The 25,795-nt window shown below is 39.4% G+C and overlaps 1 protein-coding gene across 8 annotated transcripts in view; it reads left to right on the top strand.

Moving 5' to 3' along the window:
• The window catches only part of LOC129729248 (neuropeptides capa receptor), a 238,301-nt gene extending 219,686 nt beyond the window's left edge, over positions 1–18,615 (top strand). For 7 of the 8 annotated variants that reach the window (XM_055687757.1, XM_055687753.1, XM_055687755.1 and 4 more), the window contains one exon: positions 17,190–18,615. In XM_055687757.1, the coding sequence (XP_055543732.1) occupies positions 17,190–17,744 (555 nt within the window). In that variant the 3' untranslated portion in view covers positions 17,745–18,615. The remainder of the gene's footprint in view (positions 1–17,189) is intronic. The other variant, XR_008728663.1, reaches the window with a different exon arrangement.
• The last annotated feature ends 7,180 nt before the right edge of the window (positions 18,616–25,795 follow it).

Genomic DNA, 25,795 nt, shown 5'->3' with positions numbered 1-25,795 from the left:
ACCAGAAATGTCTTGTTTCATGGTGGTGTCGAAAAATATAGCATTATTAGAAGTATCTAAAAATGCGACATTGGAGGAATCGTATGAAGAAGGATTAATATCTTGAGCCATTTAGTCAAAATATAAAGTCATAAATCTGGATTGAGATTGAAGGTCGACCAACCTCTCGAAATTTTCAATTACTAATGAGTTCATAACTGTGCATCGAATTAGCAACCGGTAAGAGAGATTCCAAAAACGATGTTTCAACGGAAGAATACCCGCTAACACTTCAAGACTCATCGTATGGGTCGACTGCATGCAACCCAAGGCAATACGCAAACAACGATATTGTATTCTCTCTAATTTTATAATGTGCGTGTTCGCGGCGGAGCGAAAGCAGAAACAGCCGTACTCAAGAACTGACAATATCGTTGTTTGGTATAACCTTAGAAGGTCTCCTGGGTGGGCACCCCACCAGGTTCCGGTAATCGTACGAAGAAAATTAATCCTCCTTGGCAATTTCGTGTCAGATACCTAATATGACAAGCCCAGGTGCATTTAGAGTCGAACCAGACCCCGAGATATTTAGCGACTAAAACCTGAGAGATCGTTTTACCCGTTAGTAGGAGCTGCAGCTGAGCTGGGTTATGCTTCCTAGAAAACCTAAATTAATCCACCTAGCGGTCAGACTCAGCCTTTCTCATTCAAACATATTATTTGTAAAAATAGATTTACATGAATGTTTAAATCCAAAAAGATATATTCACTCTTTGGGTTCTAAAATATTGATGTTGTAATTAAAGTATAAAATATGATCATAATTCATAAGTTAACCCTTAACTATCCCGTTCATTCGATATCAATATTGTTCAAATCTGTTGTGCAGTTTCTAAGATAATGAAGTTTAGTGATTTTCACATTTCGATACATTACAGACGAAGTTACAGTCCCATTACAGCAAAATTCAACAGGGTGTTATGAGGCAGCTAGACCTTTTATTTGATACTAATTCTGTGGAAATCGGGTCAACCATCTCTGAAAAAAGTTAGTGAATTTATGTAGTCTTCGGAATATGTTTTTTTTTCATAGCTGGATTTCACATTTTTAAACTTAACAGGCAAAGTAATAATCCGTTTGCCAAAAAAATCAATAGGGTCATATGGGGCAACAAGACTTTCCATATGACACTGATTTTATGAAAATCGGTCCAGCCATCTTTGAGAAACATGAGTGAGATAAAACAGTCTCCAGAACACGTTTCTTTCCATAACTTCTGAACCACATGTTCAATCTTCATAAAATTTAAAAGTTAAGAGTTTTTTTGGGTAGCCCGTTCAATTGAAACCAATTTTGTTCAAATCGGTTGTGTAGTTTCTGAGATATTGATGTTTCGTGATTTTTCACATTTTGATACATAACCTCTAAACTAGAAATCAGATTACAACAAAATTCAAGGGCAACTAGACCTTTGATTTGCAATTAATTTCATTGAAATCGGTTCAGCCGTCTCTGAGCAAATCGAGTGAGATTGGGAGGACGTTACACACACACACACACACACACACATGCAGAAAATGCGCAACTCGTCGAGCTGAGTCGAGTGGTATACGATATTCGGCCCTTTTGAGCACTTTTATTCCTTTAGTTTTTGCAGTGATTGCTATACCTTTCTAGGAGAAAGGCAAAAAGTGAAATGATAGAAATGACTTTTAATTTCAACTTCAATTCCGAGCAAGGCCGCAAACATTGAAATAGTACAATATCAAATATAATGAAGTTGAGGCCACATATTTGGATCGTAGCTATAGTTTTAAACAGTCTGCGGGTTTCGTTTCTTTCTATAACTTTCAAACCACATGTTTAAACATTATGAAATTCATTGTTTAAGGGTTTGAAAGCCCATTTATTTGAATTCAACTATGTTCATAGCTTCTGAGATATAAGAGCACATTCTGACGCAGCGCCAAAACTAAAAGTTTGATTACAATGAAATTCAATAGCAACCTAAGCGGCAAATAGACCCTTCATTTGACACCAAGATAGAAAGAATCGGTCAGACAATCTCTGAGAAAAGTGAATGCGAAAGAAAGGTGCACATACACACGTGCACACCCACACACAAACATATACACCTATACATGCATACATGCAGAAAATGCTCGATTCGTCGAACTGAGTCGAGTAGCATATGACATTCGGCCATTTGGATCACTTTTCAACCTTTTATTTAGCCAGTGATCGAAATAGGAGAAAGTCAATATGTTTACTTTCATTATGTGATTTCACATTTTTATGAACAACGGACAAAGTTATAATCCGATTACAATGAAATTCAATAGCAACCTATGGGGCAACTAGGCCTTTCATTTGACACTAATTTTGTGAAAATCGGTCCAGCCATCACTGAGAAAAGTGAGTGAGTTTTAACAACCTCAGGATAACTTTTCGTTGCATAACTTTTGAACCATATGTTACATCATAACGAAATTCAAATGTTAAGGGTTCTGGGGACAGCCCAATCATTTGAAACCAGTTTTATTGAAATCGGTTGTGTGGTTTCTGAGATATTGATGTTTCGTGATTTTTACATTTTGATACATAACCTCTAAACTAAAAATCCGATTACAATGAAATTCAATAGCAACGAAAGGTGCAACTAGACCTTTCATTTGCAAATAATTTTATGAAAATCGGTCCAGCCATCTCTGAGAAAAGTGAGTGAAAAAAAAAGTTGCACATACACACACACACACACACATACACACACACATACACACATACATACATACATACAGAAAACGCTCAGTTCGTCGAATGAAGTCGAGTGGTATATGACATTCGGCCATTGGGACCACTTTTATACCTTCGGTTTTTCCAGTGATTGCTATACCTTTCTAGGAGAAAGGAAAAAACGACCAACTCAGTTTTCTCCGGAGAGAATTCGATACCCAGCTTAAGAGCCCATTTAGACAAATTGTCTAAGGTATCTTGCAATGGTCCTTGCAGATCGCTAGCCTCGCTACCAGTAATGGATACAACGCTATCGTCTGCAAGTTGCCTTAGCGTGCATGAATTTGCAAGACATTCATCGATGTCATTGACGTAAAAATTATATAAGAGAGGACTTAAACATGAGCCCTGGGGAAGTCCCATGTAACTAATTCGGGAAGTTGTCAAATCGCCATGTGAGAAATACATATGCTTTTCTGACAACAAATTGAGCAAATATGTAGTTATTCAAATTTGGTGAAAGTCCCTGCGAATGAACATATCAAATTTGGTTCCATTTACTTGAGAAGTGCAGAAATTTGTGTGGAAACCCTCTCTTCTAGAAGGAGGAAAGGTGTCGAAACATTATGGACATTTGAACTAAACTATTTTCGTTACAATTTCCTCGGGACTGTGATACCATAATTTGAAACCACGCATGTCTGGTTTTGGACTAACTTTTATTGAGTTAATTTGGAATAAGGAAACTTATACTCTACACAGCTTATTTTCAACACAAAGTATATAATTCACATACAACGTTAGGCTGCTAGTCATGAGTTTTGAAGTTGAAGCGCGAAGAAGGTCGCCGTAAAACAAAACAAACAGAACTAGTCCATATTGTTGCTGTTCGATTGGTATGCTTGTTCTTGGCCTGCATTCTTTGCTATGCGGAAAAGAAACAAGCCCAAATGTAGAAAGTTGATATCTCGCTAAACATGTGAAAAGGGCCCATGTGCCATATGTAAACAAGCCACAATTTCACGTTTTTTCAATGAATACAAGCTTATTCTACTCGTACAAATAAGATTTTTTGATAAAGAGAGAATTCTTTTATCAATAAATCTTATTGGTAAGAGCAGATTTCGCTTGTATTGATCAAAAAACGAGAAAATTTGGCTTGCTTACATATGGCACATGGGCCCTTTTCACATGTTTGGCGAGATATTTGATATTGAGGACACAACAAGGAACCAAGTGCAGTAAACACTTGACTTGTTGTGTTAATGGAAAAGAAGGTCTAGCGGTTCTGTAAAATAAGATTTTAAAGTCCGTAAATTAAGTACCAGGATCGTAAAGATCTAAGATACATTTTTAAGCGTGGGAATTTAAAGACGTGGGAATATTCTACCACACATTTTTGTTACCTCTAAAAACATTTACATGCCAAATTTGGTTCTATTTGGTTGATTGGTTATCGAGCTGTGCGAAATTTGGGTTTCATTTATATGGGACCCCTCCCTTATAGAAGAGGGAGGGTTGTCAAACCATTATGGATATATTTGTTACCCCTAAAAACATCCACATGCCAAATTTGGTTCCATTTACTTGGTTTGTTCTTAAGTTATGCTGAAATTTGTGTTTCATTTGTCCCTTCTAGTAAAGTGAATGGCGTCGAACCAACATGGACATATTTGTTACTCCTAAGAACATTCACATCCCAAATTTGATTCCATTTGCTTGGTTAGTTTCCGAGATGTGCATGAATTTGTGTTTAATTTGTGTGGGACCCCTTCTTTCCAGAAGAGGGAGGGGTCTCGAACTATCTCAGTCACCTTTCTTGGCCCCTAAAACCCCAATATACAAAATTTCATGCCGATCGGTTCAGAAGTTTCCGAGCCAGATGGATCAGACAGACAGGCAGAGCTGCATTTTTATATGTTCAGATTTCTTAAGCACATATTTTATAATTCAATTACAACATCAATATTTTGGAACCCGAAGACTGAATATACCTTCATTGGATTTAAGCATTCATGTAAAATGAGAAAGGCTGAGTCTGACCGCTAGGTGGATTAATTTAGGTTTTCTGAAACTTTCGGGGGACAATATTTAGACAAGAGCCTTATTTTATTTGTGACTCTCGTGCGGATTGAACGATGAAAAACTAATTTAACACTTTCCGATAGTAAATATATTTGATGTAATTTTTATTCCACGGAAAATAGTGAAAAACTCGTAAGTCTTCTATAATTTTTGTTTTTTTTTTTACAAATTAGTCAGTTTGCTCACTGAATGTCGACAATGTATCTCAAAATTATTGATGCACTATACAGAAGGTATTCGCACCACTAAACAATCATAAACAATCTAGTTTGTGAAATATTGAAAGTGTCCATCTTACGCACAGTGTCCATTTTCACCTACTTTCTCCTAATACAACCTGTCTAGCCGTGTAATTTGTGATTTATTTTCCGCCACGAAATCACTCGATACTCGGTTTACAACCAGCAAGTCAAAAAAGAGTAGAGTAGTGAGGGACGAAACTACGCACGGGGTAAAAGTACCGTGGAATAGGGTGAAATTGATCAGTGGGGTGAAATTGATCACCTGAAAATTCGTGATAAAAAATACTAATCAAAAGATATTGCTCTTACAACACTAGGCAATGTTAAGGTGAAACGGGTTTGTGGCCTTTTCCTATACAATTTTGAGGTTAGAGTTCTTTTTACTTCTGTATTTTGATCGTAAAAAATTCGGCTTCCACTAAATAAACAGCACTCAAATTGCTACTTCAGGCAAGCAACAGTTGTAAAAACAATTGATCAAAGTTTCATGTACGTAGTCTTCATAAATCAAGATAAAATTAGATTGCAAAATTCGAGTTGATCGCGACCACGTCCCGTTTCACCTTAACGTGTCCTTGATCGCAACTTCTGCATGATTCACATACCTGTCAAAGTTAATCCTTGCATGCCCGGTGCAATTTTTCATATTTTCGAAAAATTCTTCTAACTCAGTCAAAACTCAATCAAATTTGATCAAACAAGTTTTGAATTTTCATTCTGTGCCGAACACGCATCAGTATCGGACGTGTGATCGGTGATCGCTCCGATAGAATATAAAACAAAAGACGTGTGAACAAGTGTTGGCATTGTTTGCCTGGTCGAGTGAAATAAATCCGGGTTCAAGGTCGCGCCTTTGTGCAACTGTTTCGCATCGTGACTACCAGCTGGTGCGTAAGCCGATTTGGCTGCTGGCTGAATTGTGCTACAGCAGTGGACGAGACACAAAAGAGGAAAAAGAAGAAGCCATCAGTTGACAGTGAGTTTTATCGCTGTGTGGAGTGATCTCACACCTGGCTCGCTGCTGGTGGCTGTTTGGTGCTGCTGGCTGTAACGGCTGCAACTTCGAACGATCGGACAACCAACCTTACTGGAAGGGAGAAGTAAAAAGGTACGTGCTCTTGTCGGCGCTAGTGCAGTAGACTTAGCGGGATGGATGTAGATCCCTCGCCTCCCGCGCCACCGAACCCCACCGAACCCCTCTGACCCTGACCCTTCTGTTACCCCCTCCCCTGATCATTCTTCAGTCCCCCCTCACCCCAGGCTTTACCCAGACGGAGCCCAGGGCAGCTTTACTGTCTATTTTCGGCCAAAGGCGGGACCGAAATCGAAACAGTTGAACCTCTTGCAGATTTCTAAAGACCTGACGAAGGAGTACAAGGGCGTGACCGAAATTTCCAAGGTCCGGCCTAACAAGCTCCGTGTCGTGGTCAGTAACCTGAAAGAGGCCAACGATATAGCTTGCTCTGAGCTCTCCACACGCGAGTATCGCGTTTACATACCCGCACGAGACGTGGAGATCGACGGTGTCATAACCGATTCGAGTCTGTCCGTCGAGTGTATACTGGCAAGTGCCAAAGGGTGCTTTAAAAACAAAACCTATCCCGATGTAAAGGTGCTCGACTGCAAGCAATTGCGGTCAGCATCGATCATCGGTGGCAAAACAGTATACACCCCGTCAGACTCGTTTCGAGTTACGTTCGCCGGGTCAGCGCTACCAAGCCACGTCTCGATCCACCGGTTTCGTCTCCCTGTGCGATTATATGTGCCTCGCGTCATGAACTGCCTGAATTGTAAGCAGTTAGGCCACACCGCCGCCTACTGCTGCAATAAGGCACGTTGTGGCAAGTGTGGGGAGAATCATGCGGATGATTCCTGCAGTAAAAATGCTGAACAATGCATTCACTGTGGGGAGAGTCAGCATGAGCTCTCGACATGTGCGGTGTACATGCAGCGCAGGAATAAAATAAAGAGGTCTCTCAAAGAGCGTTCGAAGCGTTCTTACGCTGAGATGCTGAAGAAGACCGTTACCACTTCTCCCATTACATCAAACCCTTTTGATCTGTTGTCCTCTGATGAAACCGATTCTGACGATTCACCAGCGGAAACATCTTACGCCAATCCTGGGGAGTCTAGAAAGAGGAAAAATATTTCCTCTCCTAAACTTCCCAGAAAAGGTCCTAAGATTTCTCAAAGTGAAATGAAAGTTACAAGCAAACCAAACAGTGCTGCGGAAAAACCGAAGCAAACTCCTCCTGGGCTTGCAAATTTAAAGTCCCAGAAGGAGTTCCCAGCACTGCCAGGAACATCTAAAACCCCAGTTGTTCCTTTTGCACATCCAGTTGATGAAACAAACTCTGGATTAGTGAAATTTTCTGACATTGTGGACTGGATTTTTGAAACTTTCAATGTACCCGATCCAATTAAAATTTTTCTTACAGCATTTCTCCCAACAGTTAGATCATTTTTGAAGCAGTTGACTGCCCAATGGCCCCTCCTTGCAGCGATTGTATCCTTCGATGCCTAATTCAACTGCGTATATGAAGGATTCTATCTCTGTCTTACAGTGGAATTGTAGAAGTATTTTACCAAAAATTGATTTGTTTAAAGTTTTGATAAATAAAAACAAATGCGATGCATTTTCCCTTTGTGAAACTTGGCTTACTTTAAACATTGATCTCAACTTCCATGATTTTAATATTATTCGCCTTGATCGAGACACCCCATATGGAGGAGTACTTTTAGGGATTAAAAAGTGCTATTCTTTCGTATTAACCTCCCCTCGATTCCAGTCATCGAAGTTGTCGCATGTCAAATGACAATACAAGGTAAAGAGCTTTGTATTGCCTCAATATATATATTCCTCCCAGAGCACAGGTTGGGCAACGGCTGCTCTTTGATTTAATAGAACTTCTTCCCTCGCCACGTTTGATTTTGGGAGACTTCAACTCTCATGGCGTGGCTTGGGGTTCCCCTTACAATGATAACCGCTCCTCTTTAATCTATAACCTTTGCGATGACTTCGACATGACTATTTTAAACAACGGCGAAATGACACGTATCCCGAAACCTCCAGCGCGCCCAAGCGCTTTGGATCTATCCTTATGTTCGACGTCGCTACGGTGATGATTTCAAGAGCGGTCGAGTCGATTCAACATCACCCACCACTTGAAGAATACAACCTCCTCGCGGGCTTAATCCTCGACGCCGCGTTGCAAGCCCAAACGAAGAAATATCCCGGCGTAACGATCAAAGAGCGGCCTCCAACTCCGTGGTGGGACAAAGAGTGCTCCGATGTCTACACGCAAAGATCCGACGCGTTTTTGGCCTTCCAGAAGGGAGGTTTACCCGACGACTATATACGGTATGCGGAGCTTAATACCAAGCTTAAAAGCCTGGCTAAAGCAAAGAAACGCGGATATTGGCGTCGGTTCGTGAACGAGACGTCGAGGGAGACATCGATGAGCACTCTTTGGAACACAGCCCGAAGAATGCGGAATCGCGTAACGGTCAACGAAAGCGAGGAGTCTTCAAGTCGGTGGATATTTGATTTTGCCAGGAAAGTATGTCCGGACTCTATTCCTGAGCAATGCGTCTTCGCGATGCGTCTCCGGGCCACGACGCGATAGAATCACCTTTTACGATGGCAGAATTTTCAGTTGCCCTCCTGTCCTGTAACAATAACGCGCCTGGGTTAGATAGAATCAAATTCAACTTGTTGAAGAATCTACCCGGCAATGCCAAGAGGCGCTTGTTGAACTTGTTCAATAAGTTCCTGGAGCAAAACATTGTACCGCAGGATTGGAGGCAAGTGAAGGTGATCGCCATCCAAAAACCAGGGAAACCAGCTTCTGATCACAACTCTTATAGGCCGATTGCAATGCTATCCTGTATCCGGAAATTGATGGAAAAAATGATACTCCGTCGTTTAGACCATTGGGTCGAATCAAATGGTCTACTATCAGATACTCAATTTGGCTTCCGCCGTGCCAAAGGGACGAATGATTGTCTTGCGCTGCTTTCAACAGATATTCAGCTGGCGTATGCTCGCAAAGAACAAATGGCGTCTGCGTTCTTGGACATTAAGGGGGCTTTTGATTCCGTTTCTATTGACATTCTTTCGGGCAAACTTCACCGACAAGGATTTTCTCCAATTTTAAACAATTTTTTGCACAATTTGTTTTCCGAAAAGCACATGCATTTTACGCACGGCGATTTGGCAACTTTTCGCATTAGCTACATGGGTCTTCCCCAGGGCTCATGTTTAAGCCCCCTTCTTTACAACTTTTATGTAAATGACATCGACGAATGTCTGGCAAATTCATGCACGATAAAACAACTTGCAGACGACAGTGTAATCTCTGTTACAGGAGCCAACGCTGCCGATTTGCAAGGACCATTGCAAGATACCTTGGACAATTTGTCTGCTTGGGCTTTACAGCTAGGTATCGAATTCTCTCCGGAGAAGACTGAGATAGTAGTTTTTTCTAGGAAGCATGAACCTGCTCAGCTTCAAACACAATTAATGGGTAAAACGATTTCTCAGGTTTTGGTACACAAATATCTTGGTGTCTGGTTCGACTCTAAAGGCACCTGGGGTTGTCACGTGAGGTATCTGATGAAAAAATGTCAACAAAGAGTGAATTTTCTTCGTACAATAACCGGACAATGGTGGGGAGCCCATCCAGGAGACCTTATAAGGCTTTACCAAACAACGATATTGTCTGTTATTGAATACGGGTGTTTCTGCTTCCGCTCCGCAGCAAACACACATCTGATCAAACTGGAGCGAATACAATATCGTTGTTTGCGTATCGCCTTAGGTTGCATGCAGTCGACCCATACGATGAGTTTGGAGGTCTTAGCTGGAGTACTACCATTGAAAAACCGCTTCTGGAGCCTGTCTTCTCGTATTCTTATCAAATGTGAGGTCTTGAACCGTCCCGTGATTGAAAATTTTGAAAGGTTAATCGAACTTAATTCTCAAACCCGTTTTATGACATTGTATTTCCATCACATGTCCCAAAATATTAACCCTTCTTCGAATATTCCAAATCGTGTCGACTTATCAAATACTTCTGATTCTACTGTGTTTTTCAATACATCCATGATAGAAGAAACTCGTGGAATCCCGGATCATTTACGCGTGCAGCAGATCCCCAAAATTTTTTCCAATAAATATCGAAACATCAACTGCAACAATATGTTCTACACTGACGGATCACTTCTTGATGGGTCCACTGGCTTCGGTATTTTCAATAACAATTTAACCGTCTCCCATAAGCTCGATAATCCTGCTTCTGTTTACGTCGCAGAATTGGCTGCAATTAAGTACACCCTAGGGATTATCGAAAAAATGCCCACGGACCATTATTTCATCTTTACGGACAGTCTCAGTTCCATTGAGGCTCTCCGATCGATGAAAGATGTTAAGCACTCTCCGTATTTTCTGGGGAAAATACGGGAACATCTGAGTGCTTTATCCGAAAAATCGTATCAGATTACCTTAGCGTGGGTCCCTTCTCACTGCTCGATACCGGGCAATGAGAAAGCGGACTCTTTGGCTAAGGTGGGCGCAACAAACGGTGATATTTATGAAATACCAATTGCTTTTAATGAATTTTTCGCACTTGTACGTCAGAATACGATCATCAGTTGGCAAAATGCTTGGACCAGAGGGGAATTGGGAAGGTGGTTACATTCCATAATCCCCAAAGTATCGACGAACCCGTGGTTCAAGGGGTTAGATGTAGGTCGGGATTTCATTTGCTTGATGTCCCGGCTTATGTCCAATCACTATAGATTTGACGCGCATCTCCGTCGTGTTGGGCTCGGGGAAAGTGGTATCTGTGCCTGTGGTGAGGGTTATCACGACATAGAGCATGTGGTTTGGTCATGCCCACACAGTGACGCCAGGTCTAAATTAATAGCTTCCCTGCAGGCCGAAAGTAGGCAGCCGGCTGTTCCTGTTCGTGATGTCTTGGCGAGCCGTGACCTATCCTACATGTCCCTTATATACGTTTTCCTGAAATCCATCCACGCCCCAGTTTAATCCTATTCCCTTCCGCCTACATCCAACCAAACGACAAGAACACGTTAAGACCCCGGCTCCGGAAACAGCAACTAGACCCGCACGATACTCTCAGGTCCCGAGGGAGACAACCCAATATGCCAGTCCGTAATATCTTGGCCCAGCAGCGGAACATATTCAATATGCTGCTTACCTATGGCGATGGAAAACCATCAAACAACAAATCAGTGTTTTTAATGCAAAACATTCTAGCTTTAAGTTAGATTTAGTTTCAGCTCGTAGTCGGCAGCGAGGATAAAAAATTTGCTTTTAGTTATTAAGATACTTTAGAAAGTAAGCTACCAGATATAATTGGCGCCGTTAAACATTAAATTGTATTTGTGCCGTGTCAAATAAATTATAGATGAAGAAAAAAAAAAAGTTTTGAATTTTGGAGCGGGGGCCTAGTGTGGTTGGTAACGTCTCCGCCAACCACGCTCGACGCCTGGGTTCGAATCCCACCGCCGACATAGGTGTCGATGGTTGTGAGGTGGCGTGATCCACTCACAACCAACCCAACTGGTCTAGATTCAATTCTAGCCGACACCGGGGGATTTTCTGAGGCGAAAAATCTCTGGGATCACGCCTTCCATTGCATGAGGAAGTAAAGCCGTTGGCGCCGGTCCGTTAATAAACGGGTCGTGAATTAGGGTCCTGGGTGTGGAGTCGCCTCCCTGGGCGTCGGTGATTGGCCACAACAGTGGCGGAACTAGACCGACGGAAAATAAGCGAGAATAAAAAAAAAAAAAGTTTTGAATTTACTCAAAGTAATCTTAGTTGAGGGTTAATTACGTTTAATTTGGAGAAGTGAGTAGAGTTTGATAAAAGCTCAAAAAATCAAATTTTCAACAATGATCATTCCATACCATTAAAGAAATACTGATGAATTTGCAGGAAACCACAAAGATTTTGATTTCAGAGCTAGTTTTTGAACTTTTGCAACAAACCGAATTGAAATCGGTTGAACGACGATCAAATAAGAGCAAATTTAGCATCAAGCAGCTCGTGAACCAAAATAAACAAATTTTAACCTGAAATATCGTTATTTTCGTTTCCAAACTAGCTGTAAATGATATTTTTGAGCACAGAAATAATCATCATTTATCTTTAACATATCGAAAAAAAAGCACATTGCCAGAAGAATGTATAAATTTCAACGGTGATCAATTTCACCCCAATTTACCTCATAGTACCCTATAGAATTATCGAATTTATTTCATGAAGAAGACGATAGAAATTTCACCAATAGCCATAGAGGTTTACTGGAGCACATACCAGTACTTGTTTCAAAATTATACTGATTCGGGAAAAATGTACATGAAGCTAGTTAGTTGAAAATTGTTATAAAAATTGAACGATTTCACCCCGTTCCATGGTCCGCAATGGCCTTTTCGAAGCATACGAGCAAAATAAACTGGCAACATTGTATGAATTTGCAGTATTATAACGTCAGTTAATCACACATGTAAACACATAAGATTCCGTTTAAATGGGGCGAAGCTATGGGGAAACTTGTGTTTTGAGCTGTTTCGATCTAATTTTCTTAGTTTTAGGAACTATGATTAACCTATTCGGAAACTACATAAACTCGAAAACAACAGAGCCCAGAAAACTCTTGTATAATTGTGGTTTGTAGGGTGAATTTGTTTTGCCGAAAATATATTGATGTTCGTCATAAAACTCAAACCAGTTGGAAAACTCATTGTGGGACAAAAGTACGCATAAACCGCGGGGCAAAAGTACACACTAAGTGCCATTAACCGTAATGAAAAAAATGTGTTCAAGGATGTTTTTGTACAGAAGTTACTCAAAAATAACTAGTGATATGCGGACGTGCTCCGAAACTGAGGAATATTATGGTTTCATGATTTTTTAAATGAAATCTTACAACCATTCTAGTAGTTTTGTTGGTATGCTTTCAAAATAGTCCTTCCGGAATAGATAGGGGCTTCTAGAAGCCAAAGAAACAATGAAAAATACAAGGCCAAATACCATCCAATATTTATTTTCACAACCGGGATGACGCCCACAGATCGGAAAATGGCCCAGACTCCATTTTGAATATCAAGATGGTGACTTCCGGTTTCTAGAAAGCAACCTAAGATGGTCGAATACCTTCCAATATGTGTATTTCCGTAATCGAAATGATGTCCAGAGACTGGATAATGACCCCAGACACCATTTTGGATTCCAAAAGACAACTTCCGGTTTCTGGAAAACAACAAAATGTGATCAAATACTATGAGTATTTTCGGAATCAGGATGAAGCTCTGGACCATTGAATGACCCCAGACGCCATTTTAGATCCCAAGATGTCGACTTCCGGTTTCTAGGAAACAACCCAGAATGGTCGAGTACCCCCCAGTATGTGACCGGAAATCGACTTCAGACGCCATTTTCAAATTCTAGATGGTGACTTCCGGAAGTCGCTTTTTTGGAATCCAATATGGCATCTGGAGTCGTTTTCGGGTCTCTGTGTATTACCCCGTTTCCGAAAATAAATTCTAATAATTTGTTTCTATAGCCTCTAGAAGCCCCAGTAAAATCTCTTCTGGAAGGTCCATTTTTGGTATATGTCATCAAAACACCCGAACATATCCCCAGAAAGTCGAATTTCCGGAAGTAAGAAAATTATTTCGGGGCACCGGTCTAACGCAGTTTAAATGAATCAGTTGAAAACCAGCGAAAAATAATTAACTTTTTTAAGAATAGTGTAATAAATACACTGTTCATACAGTGCGAACTTTTGCCCCGTAAACTGCGTGCCTTTGCCCCGCATGCTGGGTAAAAGTTCGCATCTGAGTATTTTTTCTAAAAAGTGAAATTCTCATGCAACAAACAAAATTCGAAAAACTCTGGTAATACATTTTGAAGGCGAACGGTTCATGTACCGCTTGAAAACAAAACCGAATTTTATGATAATTGTTTGCAATAGTTCTGTTGCAAAAACAATTAAGTGCATACTTTTGCCCCTCACTACTCTAATGGAATCGATCACTACCTAGAGCAGATAGAAAAGTCTACGGCAGTGTGATTTTCAAGAGGCAGCTACACACAATATTGATATTATGCAATTATTTCTCTTTGTACTTCTCATGTCCTATGTAAAAGTTGAATCACATTATCTTTTCAAACAATCTTTCGGAAATAATAAAGGCTTAAACACAATGGATACGTTGCGGCAATTTGACAGTTAGCTAATACACACTGTACAGGGCCGGCGGTTGATGTGGGTAGTATGGGTAGTAGTACCCACTCGGAAAATATCCCTGTGGATACTTACCCACAGTGTTGCTGATATTCGCCTCATACCATTCATAAGCACTCATCTTGGCCAAGCTAGTTCGGAAAAAACTCTCTTTGTATCTGTTCTTGAGCGAACCGAACAATGCCTTCGTTTTGAATCACCGCATGCTGCTTATAAGCAGAGAGTGTTCGTGGTCTCTGCTATTCCGTTTTGCTCGTTGTCGTTCACTCTTCCCGAAGCGAAGCCATCGTCTGTAAGGAGTGGAATCGACGAGCGTTCATGGTGAAGCTTAGTTAAAAATTCGTAGTGAATGCAACTGGCCGTAGCAATGAGCCCGCCGAGTGGAAGAGGAGATCTGAAGCAAAAATTTTTGGATGCGGGGAAAGAAGTAAAGGTAAAATCATGGACTTTTAGAAAGAAATTCAATATTTCCGAAACAAACGAACTTACGCTAAAACTTATGCAACGACGTTCGTAAAATTTTGCGCATGCACTCGCACATCTCATCTTCCCGAAAAACGGAGCACATGTTATTTCACATTTTACGTGTTACATGGTGTTATATCATATGCAACATGTTATAAATCACATGTGATATATTGCACTACATTGCATCTGCTACCTATTACATGTCACACGTCACACGTGATCAGGGGCGGACGAAAACTGATTTGAGCTGTAGGAAAAAAACTTAATTTGGCGCCCCCCTTTGTTTTTTTGTTTATAGTCAGTTTTTTTTACGCGGGGAAAACACTTGAGGTCCGTGTAAAAAAACCGCGTTAATTCACAAATCCGCGTAAATTTACCCACCAAGAACCAAGACCACTCTGTTCCGCAACGGCTCATACCTATATTCTCTACATTGCGCAAGCAATATAGCCTTTCATTTACACGGCTTTGTTCCAGCCAGCCACTAGCGCATCGTACTCGAGTTTATCGCTTCATAGGGAGCATTCGCAGGGAGTGGGAATTAGCACTCTTCGTGAAGTCTTCGGCTTGCAGGCGAGCATTCGAAACGACCACGCTTCACGTAGTAGCGAACAAACGGGTGAGTTGTAATTATTCGGTTTGCCGAAAGAAGCACTTGGCGAAAAATGAGAGAATGTAAGTAGAACGGAGAATAAAAACATTCTAGCCCTCACTCATAGCCATAGCAGGCATACTCTCGCACACGAGATGAGAACCTCTCCCTTACGGTGCTTATGAGGCTGCTGTGAACAGAATATAGAGCGAATGAAGCTTCAACGTGATAATCAGCAACATTGCTTACCCACACGGAATTATCGGACAAAACCAAAAAAAAATGTAATAATTTCTATGTTCGAAACTTAAAATAGCCGCGCACATGTGCGAGCGACCGCTTTTTAATGGATATCGTTGAGCGAAAGTTGATAAAGCTACAGATTTAGAGCATGTCTGAGCAATTTGCTATCAAATAAAATTTCGATTTCAAAACTTCAGGAGTTACTCTTGTGCATTTTTTTCATTGGTCAAAAAAGAGAGACTTTCACTACTGTATATGAAGCCTTACCAGAAGTCCGCTCAAGTTTAAATTTTGGATGGAGACTTTTTTCGAGTAGCAAAACTGTTGAGCCTTGAGTTTGCATTAAAAATGCACACTAACGAAACAATCTATGCAGCACCAACCATAGTAACCCATGAGTCAACAGAAAAGAAAATTACCTCGAACTCTAATCGTGATGGCGAAAACAGTCAAACTACTTTATTCAGAAGTGTGCGCGTTCAAATAACGGTGCTCCACCGCGTCAAGAACGAATATCGTGCCCCACTATGTGGACGACGGATACGCCTGTTTCGACATCTTCAATATCTTGGCACTGTTCGACAACGATCAAAGTATCGAAAAAAACCCGGTTCCAAACGGCCGATAACCCTGAGCGATAGGAAGCTTAAAAGGATGCTGTAGAGAGAAACCGAGGGAACAGTGGCTATATCGCTGCGTGCGCTTGGTCGGGATGTTTATGCCACCAGCCAAACTGTAAAAATTACAAGGCGAACATGGATGTCAACGACTGGCAGGGCACTTCATATTTTACTTCCTCCACGAAGGAAGTGAGCTCCGATGTGAAGTTCATTTGACACACCAGGTTACCCAAGATGCTGCTGTGATTGTTTCGGTTAACTGCTTAAGACCACTTAGGAACCTTCCCTATTCCTTATTACCTACCCGGGAAAATAGTATGACGTCGGCCCTGATACTGTCAAATTAACATCAACGCAACGCAAACGTATCCACTGTGTTTAGGCCTTAACAATAAGCTCGGAAAAAAAGACACAGACAGTCTTGCCTTACCGCCGTCGTAATAATTGAGCCTAATTTAGTATCTATCTTATCACTAAACAATGACAATATTTGAACAACAAAATCCAGTACATAACCGACTGGTTCCCATTTTGACAGTTCAAACTGGTTACTCAACAAAACTACTGTCTTCAACTTTATCGAAGACATCACACCAATCAAACAAACTGTTCTGGCTCTGAACATATTTTTATGTACACAGGTTTTTTCATCACGAAACAGCACAAAATCTGTTTCAGCCAAATCAAAAACGGTCTATCACAATCGTTTCCCTATGCTGCTTGGTATTGTACCTTGCCGATTCTACCAAACTCACAACGTTTCACTGAAATCTGAGTCGGTCTGCCAACGACTAGCTTCATGCTTTGATTTTATGCTTCCCCGAAATGCGCTTAGCTCAGAAACGGTTATTTTATCTGTCACCAAATAATCATAACTTACATAATTCCCATAATTCCTAACCACTCTAATCTGTTCATTATTTTATTATTTTGCTTTCTCGCCAAAAACTAGATTGGAACACCGCTGGGTGGCCGCTGTTCGCCATCACCAAACATGACTACCAACATGGTGGTTATACTGGACAACAATCTCAGCGGTCGGCCACGTTGCTACACGACATCGGCAACGACGACGACGACAACGACAACGACGACGCCACCGCCGCCACCATCGCCATTGACTGCCGAAACCACCGAAAACAGTCCAACAGCTCCTCCGCTGATACGCATCAACGGTTGCCTGGCGAATGTAGATAGTGTAAATAATGTAAATAATAATAACAAGAGGTGCAACGGCAGTAGTATTAGCAATGGTATTAATAAGGAAAACAGTTTTCCTCGCTGTGCATCTCCCCCATCGACAGCGGCAACGTCGTCCGAAGAGGAGCAAAACCACATGGACAAACAACAGGAGCTAGCGCCAACGGATGGCACGGGTGACTGGAGTCATCACTGCGACCGTCACAATGGCAATCAGCCGAATCAGCAATCGTTGAACGAACAATTAAATAACGGGCATGATAGTGACGAACGGGAAAGCCCAAGCAGTAATGCTACTGAAATTTAACAGCTAGCCTATGGACGGTTTTGTTGGAAGGGTCAGGGAAGTGACCATCATTAATACTGTCGTCCGTCGGACGATTCGAAGGAGACGCACAGTCTATTATGCTTAGTGTAACCAAACCAAGAAAGCTCGAATGCTCAAACTGTTACAATTGCTTTCAACCATAGCTCTACTGAAAGCACATTGTCATGATGACTAGAAGGATTTTCCCAACCCTATTCGGAAATGATATATTAAAACAGCGGTTTCCAGTACGTGGTGACGATATCGGGGCACATTCATTCGAGGCTGGCTTTTGCCTAGAAAGAGAGAACTTGTTTGGGCGACAAGTTATTACTTTTTGTGGCGTCATCGTCGGTTAGCAGGCGAATCTTTGTGCACTGTATCGTGCACTACAAACAGCAAAAATGCTAGACATTTCTGGGTTATCAAAATGGAATCGTTGGCTGCACAGGAAAATCTTCCTAATTCTAGCTAATTACTATAAATTAGTTGCGCTTTGCTCCAGCTTACCGAGCAATGATTAGAAAGCATTAACTCTCGAACCATTCAAAATGCCAAAAGACGAATTTTAATCTCAAAGCTTATTTGCGTGTAGGTAAACACAAGACGGCAGGTGAAAACTAACAGCCTTACCATGTAGTTATTCTGAATTTCACGAATACAAAATATACATATACGTTAGACAATATACAAGTATGTTAAAGATGAAGCGAAGCCATGCTTAGCAAGAGTTTAGTTGTTCCTAGAAAATAGTTTCGTGATCATATTCCAAAAGAGAACGAATATATATATGACTAATTTACCACGTGATATATAAAAATGTAAGAATAGTATATATTTTTGTGATCAATAAATCACTTCTGAACTGTAAGCTGGCGTTTCCTTTTTATTCTAATTAATCAAACATCACCTAAGAAAATCGCAAACAATTCTGTGTGCCCTCAAAAATTATACGAGGGGGGAAATGTTATCTCAAAAATGTATTTTTGCTTATTTTTTTTTTCATGCAAACTACAAAAGGTAAACAATGATGGCTGTCCGATCACGGAGAAATGAGAAACAAAAAAGTTAGAATTTTCTGAAAACAGAAATCTTTAAGGTTGATTACCTATGTCGAATTCAAATCATTTTTTTCTGCCAACATTATCAGTGTACCGGCGTCAGAAGGTTTTCCATCTTTGATGTCTTCAGAAAAATTGTTGAGCGTCAAAAAACGCACCTTTTGAAGTCATGAAACGAATGGTTTGAGCCAGAGGTCTCTGGAATGGAAAATGCAAAAGGGGTCCCAAATCGATCAAAAAGAAACTTGGTTGTGGCTTCGTGCTATTAGGTTTTTTTTTTTTTCATATAACAACGCCCCACTCTCCTACACAACCACAAAGTTTTTTTGTTTCTAAATTATGAGACGGTTCTGCTGCTCCCAATATTTGCTAGAGTCCCAAGCCTTGGGATATGCCCAGTCCACTGCAATCTAGGTCATTTATTTATTTATTTCGTCAATCATATATGTAGACTGGTTACATTAATTTCTAAAGTATACACAAACATAAAACAAATTAATTTTGTGTCCTCAGCCTCAAGGACTTAAAATACTGTTTCAGTTTATACCGGGACATCGTAAAGTCAATGGCTTCGCAGTGTTGATTATAAGAATTCATCATACTATTTATAGGTCCATTTTTTGCGTGTTCCGTACGATGATGGTTAAGAGCAAATAAACTACGGTGTCGAAGTTGTCGAATGGGTGCATAAAAGTTCAATTTAGAAAGTAGTACTGCTGAGTCAACGTTCTGCGAAACGAAATCGTTTACAAATGAAGCCATCACGTACTCTCGCCGTTCTTTTAATGTTTGAATGTCAATCAACATGCAACGTGCTTCATATGACGGAAGACGATGTGAGGTCCAACCTAGCTTACGAAGAGCATATAGTAGAAATTTCTTTTGTACTGATTCTATTCTTTCTTCATGTACACCAGGACGAGGAGACCACACAATGCTACAGTATTCCAGTATTGACCTCACATAGGCAATATACAAAGTTTTGATAGTGTACGGGTCTTGAAAATTGTAGCAGAAGCGTTTGATAAACCCTAACATGTTGTTTGCCTTGTGTATGATAGCGTTATAGTGGCAGGGCTAGTAGCGAGTCACTTTTTAGTGACTTTGTCACTATTTTGAGCCTAGTCACTAAAAAGTCACTATTTACGCTAAAAAGTCACTAAAGTCACTATTTTACGACAAAATGGTCACTAAAGTCACTTATTTAGCTTTAAATGTATAAATGAACTATTGTTGTATTGCAACATACTTTAGAAAGCTTGCTTCTCATTTACAGAATATTTTGACAGTTCGGTTTGTAAGGCATTTTTGTTAACTTTTCCATCATAGAAGTTTCATGCCAGGCAATGTTTTAAAATTTCTCATCGAAGTGAACAGTGCAGAATAGTTACGAACGAATTGTCTAAGAGCTGCAAAAGAATGTAAAGTAGGCTGTCCCAAAATTGCATGATGTCTGGAAACCTGGGGGCTCACCCTTAAAATAAAAGTTTAGGGTGTCAGAAAAAATCTTTATAAGGGCGAAAACCTTAGGAAATGATGTTTAAGGGGTGCACAAGCGGGATATTTGAAAAAAGTCAGGTTTTTGAACATGTTTTTTAAAAAACAATCTAAAACTTCAAATTTTAATAAATCGTTATGTCTTATTATTTCTAATGGATTCTTTAGGGTTCAAACTATAAGCCAGATTTTTGTTCAGAGCTGTTCAGGGTGTCAAGCATGCATTATGTATTTTTAAATTATCGAAAAAGTTGATTTTTTAAAAAATTCTAGCATTCAATCGTTTGAAGTGGGTACCGTACATTGAGCTATATAAAGTTCAATACCGTCAAAAGATGGGAAATTTAGTGGGGAATAACTTTGCCGAAGACACAATATGGCTATCTTTAACCCCAACAAAGTTATTCGTGATTTACTACTGATATATTTACTGCCGAACTTTATGAATAATTATTTAAAATATAGTATTCGACAACACATTAACCAAAATTGCTACGACCCACCACTAAACCGCACAAATGATTACGCCTATTCATAGCAAAGCACTTGTACATTTTTTATACACCGCATAGGGAACAATAGGTTGCAAGTCTGCTTTATTGCAATCGTTATTGAACTAACTCCTTGGTAGATACAATGAAACAATAGCAATATTTTTCGTACCACGATCCAGGGATCGTTGAACAAAGGCTATTTACGTATGCGTGCTCTCATTACTCAGCTCTCTACAGAGAAATGAGAAAGTTTAGGAGGTAGTGAACAAATACACTCCGTCTCCGACGAATATTTCATTATCAGTTAATCTCTAGAAGTCACGGGAAATAGAACAATAACTTATCATGTCGCCGAAAACGAAGCTCAAATACGATCTGATGTCCGGCATAGCAAGAAAGAACCTGCCCAAAAATCATTTTCCGTCGCAGCTTGAGATCATCAGTAACTTCCGGTACCACCTGGAAAATCAGAAATCATCGAAGGGACACTTTGTTCAGAATGTGTCTACCGAGGCAATGGCAATTTGGGATCGGGCTGGTTTCCCGCATCAGCTCAAGCGGAACGTTGTTAGACGAGTTACCAAGCTTATAGCATCATGGCAAAGACTAAAGAAGGTCTATAAGAAGCGGGACTCAAGATCATTAGAAAGGTTGAAATCGAGTAAGATACAGATGAGTGAATTTTTCAACATCAGCGTAGAAAATATCGAAAGCGAATTACAACACGATGCGATCCGCGTGGAGTTCTGGAACTTTCAGAAACATAATAAAATTTCGTGTGTGTTCCCAAAAGCCATCCAAACAAATGTACCGGTTACCTGTGAACAGTGTCGTGAAAAGAAAACACGAAAAATTGAGAACAAATCAACAAGGTCGAATATTAACGTCCGAGAACAAGTCGTGGAAGATACAAGTCAGGTCCGACGAAGTAAAAGACTACAACCACTAACAAACGCTTTTATCGAAAACTAGTTGAACGTTCCCGGCGATTTTTTTTTGTTAGGGAATTAGAATTACGTTGTCCATTGATGTGAACTTTTGTAATGCTCGGCGATGCTCGGGATCCAAGTTTTCAAAATTAGGAATCAATAATTAATTGCAATATTAGCACAACTCACTTCAAAAAAATTTCACATCTTATACGTCCATCATCACTTTAAGTACTTTAATATTCTAAGAAGCACAGAACGGAAATACTCATATGGGATTGCATTTTCTGATTTTGGACTCTTTTACAGAAACTGGAAGTCGCCATTTCGAATATCAAAATGACGTATGGAGTCCCACTTTCGGAAGTATTGAAATGGTTGGCCAAATATTACTTCAGGTTATTTTCCTGAAATCAGAAGTCGCCATTTTGTAAAATGTTGTGTGGGGTCATTTCAGTTCCGAATATACCAAATTCGGGTGATGTCCGGATATTCGATAATCGTTTACAGTAAAACCTCTTTTTATGTAGCTTTTGAAAGAAAGTAATCGAAGTAATAAGAATTGAGCATGATGCCTCTATATATCTAAAAAGATGACATGTGAATTTTTATAACGAAATTGTTTGTTGGTGTCCAAAGAAATACGTCTGAGAAGAAGTTAATGCTTTAATCCACAAAACTACGTAGAAATTAAAAAAAAAATAATGCATAAGTCGCCTCCTAAACGATGTTTAAACCAATGAAATGCGGCCTTTCCTTCAGCCAAATGTCCCAAGATCTAGTTTAGGTAAAAGTAAAAAAGTAAATCGAATCCCGTAATGTGTTACCATTCACAAAACTACGAAAACATCAGAAATGTAATTTTTTTCTGCTCGACTCGCACATAATCAAAACATGGATTTAAAAATATTTGCAGATGTTGAAGCAACAACAATTATTTAAATGAAAAATAATTGCATATCATAGGTTTGAATTTTGATTGGCAAATTGAGCCCGAAAATTCATGAATTACAAAGCGTTATTTTTACTCAAAAGTCATTCCTATCTTAGACAGTTTTCCTAAATATCTTGTTTACACATCAACAAACATTTTTAATAGAAAAAATCACAGATTACAGCTTCGGGTTTTGATTTAGAGGCAAATCCAGCTTAAAAAATCATACTTCTGCATGTTTCACGTAGTTTTGTGAATAATATCTCGAGTTTTAGTAATCAGATACCTGATATTTTTCCTCAAATGTCTTTCCTAAACAGCAACAAACATTTTAATAAAAAAAGAAACACATGTCATCACTTTGAATTTTGATTTGGAGACGAATTGAGAATAAAAAGTAATAATTGTGCATGTTTCACGCAGTTTTGTGAATAATATCTCAAGGTTTAGTGATCGGATACTACATATTTTTCCTTAAATGTCTTTCCTGAGCATTAACAAACATTTTAATGAAAAAAGAACCATATGTAATCGCTTTGAATTTTGATTCAGAGGCAAATATAGCACAAAAAGTCATAGTTTTGCACGTTTTACGTAGTTTTGTGAATAATATCTCAATTTTTAGTAATCAGATACTAATAATTTTCACTCAAATGTCTTTAATGAACATTAACAAACATTTTAATTAATAAAGAATCATATGTCATCGCTTTAAATTTTGATTCAGAGGCAAATTCAGCACAAAAAAGTCATAATTTTGCATTTTTTACGTAGTTTTGTGAATTATATCTCAAGTTTTAGTTATCAGACACCCATTATTTTTTCTCAAATGTCTTTCCTGAACATCAGCGCACTTTTTCATGTAAAAAACCTACATGTCACCGCTTATATTTTTGATTTAGAACGATTCAAAATGATGATGATTACTTTACACCTCAGAGACGGAGGGAATAATATCAATAAGATCAAGCGTTACGGAATTCCATTTTTATATAGTAGAAGATATTGACCGAAACCGAATCTCTAACCGTGGGGCTGTTGGGGTATTAGCAGCCACAGCTGTTGCCTTTGATATCAATCCACAAGAACTAAGTTTAAGCAAATCTACTCTTCACAGAAAACGCAAAGCAGTATGTTTGCCTGATTTATAATATTGATGTTTAATATGTCTTTCCATTTTCCAGGCCCGCCAAGAGATTGCTAAAGAAATTCAGGGTAAGTTTCCAAAAGAGCAGTCTTTGGTCGTTCATTTTGATTCCAAGCAATTGTTGTCCAATCGCAAAAAAACTGAAAAGTTAGCTGTTGTCGTGACGGGTTTAGATTCTGTTGATCAAATCATAAGTTGCGAATTTATAGAACACGGTACAGGAAAAGTCGTAGCAGAACAAGTTTTTAAAAGCTTGAAACGCTGGAATCTCGATGAAGTTATTTGCGGAAAGTGTTATGACACCACCAATGTGAATTCAGGAGAAAAAATGGTGCTGCGGTCATCCTAGAACGTCTACTTGGAAGAAAATTGCTGGATTTTCCGTGCAGGCACCACGTATATGAATTGATTCTTAAAACAGCCTACATGACATGTTTTGAACAACTGACAAGTTCTCCCGATGACGCTCTATTCAAATCATTCCGAAACGAATGGGATACAATAGATGAAAATGATTACTGGATTCCCTATTGGTACCTAATTATAATTTGAGGTTTCCTCAAGAAAATAAAATAACATGTTTTATATTGTATTATCTTTAAAGGAACACTCGGACAAGAGGAAACCAAAAGTCTTGTTGATTTTTGCAGGCAAATGATCTTGCAAAAATTCATACGCGAGGACTATAAAGAACTTCTGCAGCTTTCATTATTGTGCCTTGGAGAAGGCGATCCAGTGAAATTTCGGCGCCCTGGTGCCCTACACCACGCCAGGTGGATGGCTCGGGCGATATATGGTCTCAAAATATACCTTTTCCGGGATCAATTCGAGACAGATAATGTCCAGCTTCACAGATTTGTGCTGTTTGTTGTGAAAATTTACGTGAAAGGGTGGTATGAATGTCCAGTGGCAACAGATGCACCAGTGAACGACTTGAGGTTTATGCAGTCCTTGCAAAATTTTGAGGATAAAGAGCTAAGCCAAAACACTTCCAGAAAGTGCAAGAAGCACCTTTGGTACTTAACAGAGCTCAATGTAAGTCTCTCTTTATTTAGTGATCGAGTAGATGAGGAAACAAAACGGAAGATGGTAGAAAATTTGAAAAAGCGGAGTAATGGAAGCTCTTTAACCAGAGTTAGAAAGTACTCGGCCAAAAAAGGTCTGGCCGATTATGTAACCGAAAGATCCATGATCTTTTTTCAAATTTTGGGGCTAGAGAGCGGTTTCTTGAATGAAGATCCTACCAGCTGGAACTCACGAACTGATTACATTGAAGCGAAGAGGAAATGTAGCTCTTTAACGGTGATAAACGATCCAGCGGAACGAGCTCTCGGGACAGCAGGAGACTACAATGCTTTTGGTCCAAAGTCCGACGAAGAGAAGGGGAATACACTACTGATGATTGCAAATAACCGTAAAAAACAAAACAATTCATCGAAAAAGTCAGTAATTGATTACTTCAATTCATAATAATTGATTAATTTTTTTTTGACTCGTATTATTGGCTATTATAAATAAACATTGTAAATATAGAAAAAAGTGTATATTTTTTCTTCGCAGTAAATCACGAATAACTTTGTTGGGGTTAAAGATAGCTATATTGTGTCTTCGGCAAAGTTATTCCCCACTAAATTTCCCATCTTTTGATGGTATTGAACTTTATATGGCTCAATGTACGGTACCCACTTCAAACGATTGAATGCTGGAATTTTTTAAAAAATCAACTTTTTCGATAATTTAAAAATAATGCATGCTTGGGACCCTGAACAGCTCCGAACAAAAATCTGGCTTATAGTTTGAACCCTAAAGAATCCATTAGAAATAATGAGACATAACGATTTATTAAAATTTGAAGTGTTAGATTGTTTTTAAAAAAACATGTTCAAAAACCTGACTTTTTTCAAATATCCCGCATGTGCACCCCTTAAACATCATTTGCTAAAGTTTTCGCCCTTATAAAGATTTTTTCTGACACCCTAAACTTTCATT

Source organism: Wyeomyia smithii, chromosome 3 (genome assembly GCF_029784165.1).
Source record: "Wyeomyia smithii strain HCP4-BCI-WySm-NY-G18 chromosome 3, ASM2978416v1, whole genome shotgun sequence".
NCBI lineage: Eukaryota > Metazoa > Arthropoda > Insecta > Diptera > Culicidae > Wyeomyia > Wyeomyia smithii.
The sequence above is the reverse complement of the archived record's forward strand: the minus strand, read 5'-3'. Positions and strand labels throughout refer to the sequence as shown.